General features: G+C 58.1%; 2 protein-coding genes across 2 annotated transcripts in view; one reads left to right on the top strand and one right to left on the bottom strand.

The window, feature by feature from the left end:
- NDUFA10 (NADH:ubiquinone oxidoreductase subunit A10) overlaps window positions 1-2,231 on the bottom strand; it is a 41,668-nt gene that overhangs the window by 27,630 nt on the left and 11,807 nt on the right. The gene's annotated exons all lie outside the window — the stretch shown is intronic.
- LOC103621860 overlaps window positions 22-2,231 on the top strand; it is a 21,221-nt gene continuing 19,011 nt past the window's right edge. Inside the window, 1 exon segment of the mRNA XM_017743396.1 lies at window positions 22-347. Within this exon segment, the coding sequence (XP_017598885.1) occupies window positions 202-347 (146 nt within the window). The 5' untranslated portion in view covers window positions 22-201.

Below are 2,231 nucleotides of genomic sequence, written 5' to 3'. Positions count from 1 at the left end.
CTTGTGGGGAGCCACGCCCACTGCCCCGTGTGGGCTCCGGCGGGAGCGGGGCTGAGGGCGGTGGAGTTAGCGAGCAGGAGGGACAGGGAGCAGCCTGGTTAGGGATGAGGCACAGGTGGGACAGGGCTGGGCAGCAGGGAGGAGAGGGAGCAGCCTGGTTAGGGGCTGGGCGGGATAAGGGACAGACAGCATGCTCGCACCATGTCTGCCCGCCGGCCCCCGCAGGAGGGAGCCTGGGCTGCGTCTGTTTCCAATCCCCGCACATCGAGTTGTCGTGATTCCCTCTGCACCCTGCTTTGGGTGCTGGACCAGCATCTGCAAGCTTCCCTTACCTCACCTGCCTGCAGGTGAGCCCGGGAGAGCGGCAGGGACGTCCTGCAGTGTTCCCGCAGGGCGTGGTGGTGCTGCAGACCCCGTCCCTGCGGAGCCCTGTCGGTGCCTCCAGGCGGGAGGTTGGGCAGGACACCCGGGAGCCCAGGTGCCGCGGGAAGTGAGTGATCCCAGGGACAAAACAGGGACAGCTCCGTGAGTGGGCTCTTGTTCTGTACAAGCACCTGGTTTTGGGGTAAGACGTTTCACAGCCCCCTTCCTGCTGCTGCTAGTAGTGCCAGAGACATCCCTGGAGGGTTCCTGGCTTTTCGATTTGGAACATGGGCAGTGCCCCAAGCCTGGCTCTGCCTGGTAGGAGATGCCTTTGGAAACCTTTTTGCTTAAAGCTGCTCTGGGTTTTGCTCCATCTCTTTCCACTGGGTGGAAGGAGGTGAATCAGGTGGATTTTCCCAGAGAAAAGCTGACAGTAGGAGAGCGATGTCGAGCTGCTTCGGAAAGGCTCTGGAATTTGTAGGAGCTGGGAAGGAGAAGTCTGGGAGGAGAGCACTGGGGGGCTTTGGCCCCACGAGGGACCACGTGTGTCTTCATGTGGATGTGGCACTTGGGGACATGGGTTAGTCAGGGCAGTGCTGGGGGAACGGCTGGGCTTGATGATCTCGGAGATCCTTTCCTACCTAAGTGATTTTGTGATTCCCAAATCTGGGGGTGTCCCAGGAGCTCCGGAAACTGCTTTCCCACAGCCCTGCTTGCCACTGGAACATGCGAGAGCTGGATGCCTGGGCCACCTTCTTCCTGCAGCCTCCTATCTCCACTTGATGGAGACACTGGAGTGCAATTCCAGGCCTGAGCTGGATCCTGAGCTGGATCCTGAGCTGGATCCTTGCCTGCCTAATTTAAAAACAGCCAAATTACTGAGTCTGGGAAGGTCGTAACCAAACGTTTTACACGTTTCCCATCAAAGTGACGTCGGCTCTGCTGACCTGGCACATTTGTGACGCTGTTAGTGGTTTCTGCTTTGCCCCTTGGCAAGAAGCGATCAAGTTTCATTTCAAGGATTTATCCCTGGAATTTGCAAACGCCTTAAAAAACCCAACCAAACAATCCACAAAGGACGGGTCTGGGTTTCCTTAGCACCTCTGTCTGCAACTATCCGAGGTTGCTCCAAGCCCCGTCCAGCCTGGCTTTGAGCACTTGCAGGGATGGGGCAGCCACAGCTTCCCTGGACAGCCTGTGCCAGGGCCTCCCCACAGCAGCTGGGGCTGGTTTTTGGGGGAAGAGCAAAAGCTTTGGGCAGCATTAACTCAGGGAAATGCAAAGTGTGAGGGAACAGGATGGCTTTTCCTGAAGGGGCACCAGCGAGGAGCTCAGGCTCTGGAATGGTGGCCCATGGACACGGTATTTGCCAGGAGTCGGTGTCCCCTGTGGATGATGGCCCACAGACACAGTGTTCCCCACGATTCAATATTCCCTGGGCATGGTGGCCCGTGGATGTGCTTCCCAGGATTCAATGCCACCTGCACACAGGATGGTGGTCTATAGGCATGGTGTTTCCCAGGATTTGGTGGCCCCTTGGGAATTTGGTGGTCCCTAGGAAGAGTGGCCTGTGGAGACGGTGTTTTTCAGGATTTGGCATCTCCTGAGGACTGTGGTGAGGATGGCATGGTGTTTCCTAGGAGTTGGTCTCCTCTTTGGATGGCGGCCCAAGGACACGGCGTTTCCTAGGATTCGGTGTCTGCTAGGGAGGGTGTCCCATGGACACGGTGTTTCCCAGGATCTGGCGGCCCTTGGGGCTCAGTGTTCCCAGGATTATTAGGGTGTCACCTGGGGACAGTGCTCCATGGGCACAGTGTTTCCCAGGATTCGGGGCCCCACGCGCACGGTGTTTCCCGGCGTTTGGTGTC

Source organism: Corvus brachyrhynchos, unplaced genomic scaffold, assembly GCF_000691975.1.
Source record: "Corvus brachyrhynchos isolate BGI_N302 unplaced genomic scaffold, ASM69197v1 scaffold79, whole genome shotgun sequence".
NCBI classification, from domain to species: Eukaryota; Metazoa; Chordata; class Aves; order Passeriformes; family Corvidae; genus Corvus; species Corvus brachyrhynchos.
The sequence above is the reverse complement of the archived record's forward strand: the minus strand, read 5'-3'. Positions and strand labels throughout refer to the sequence as shown.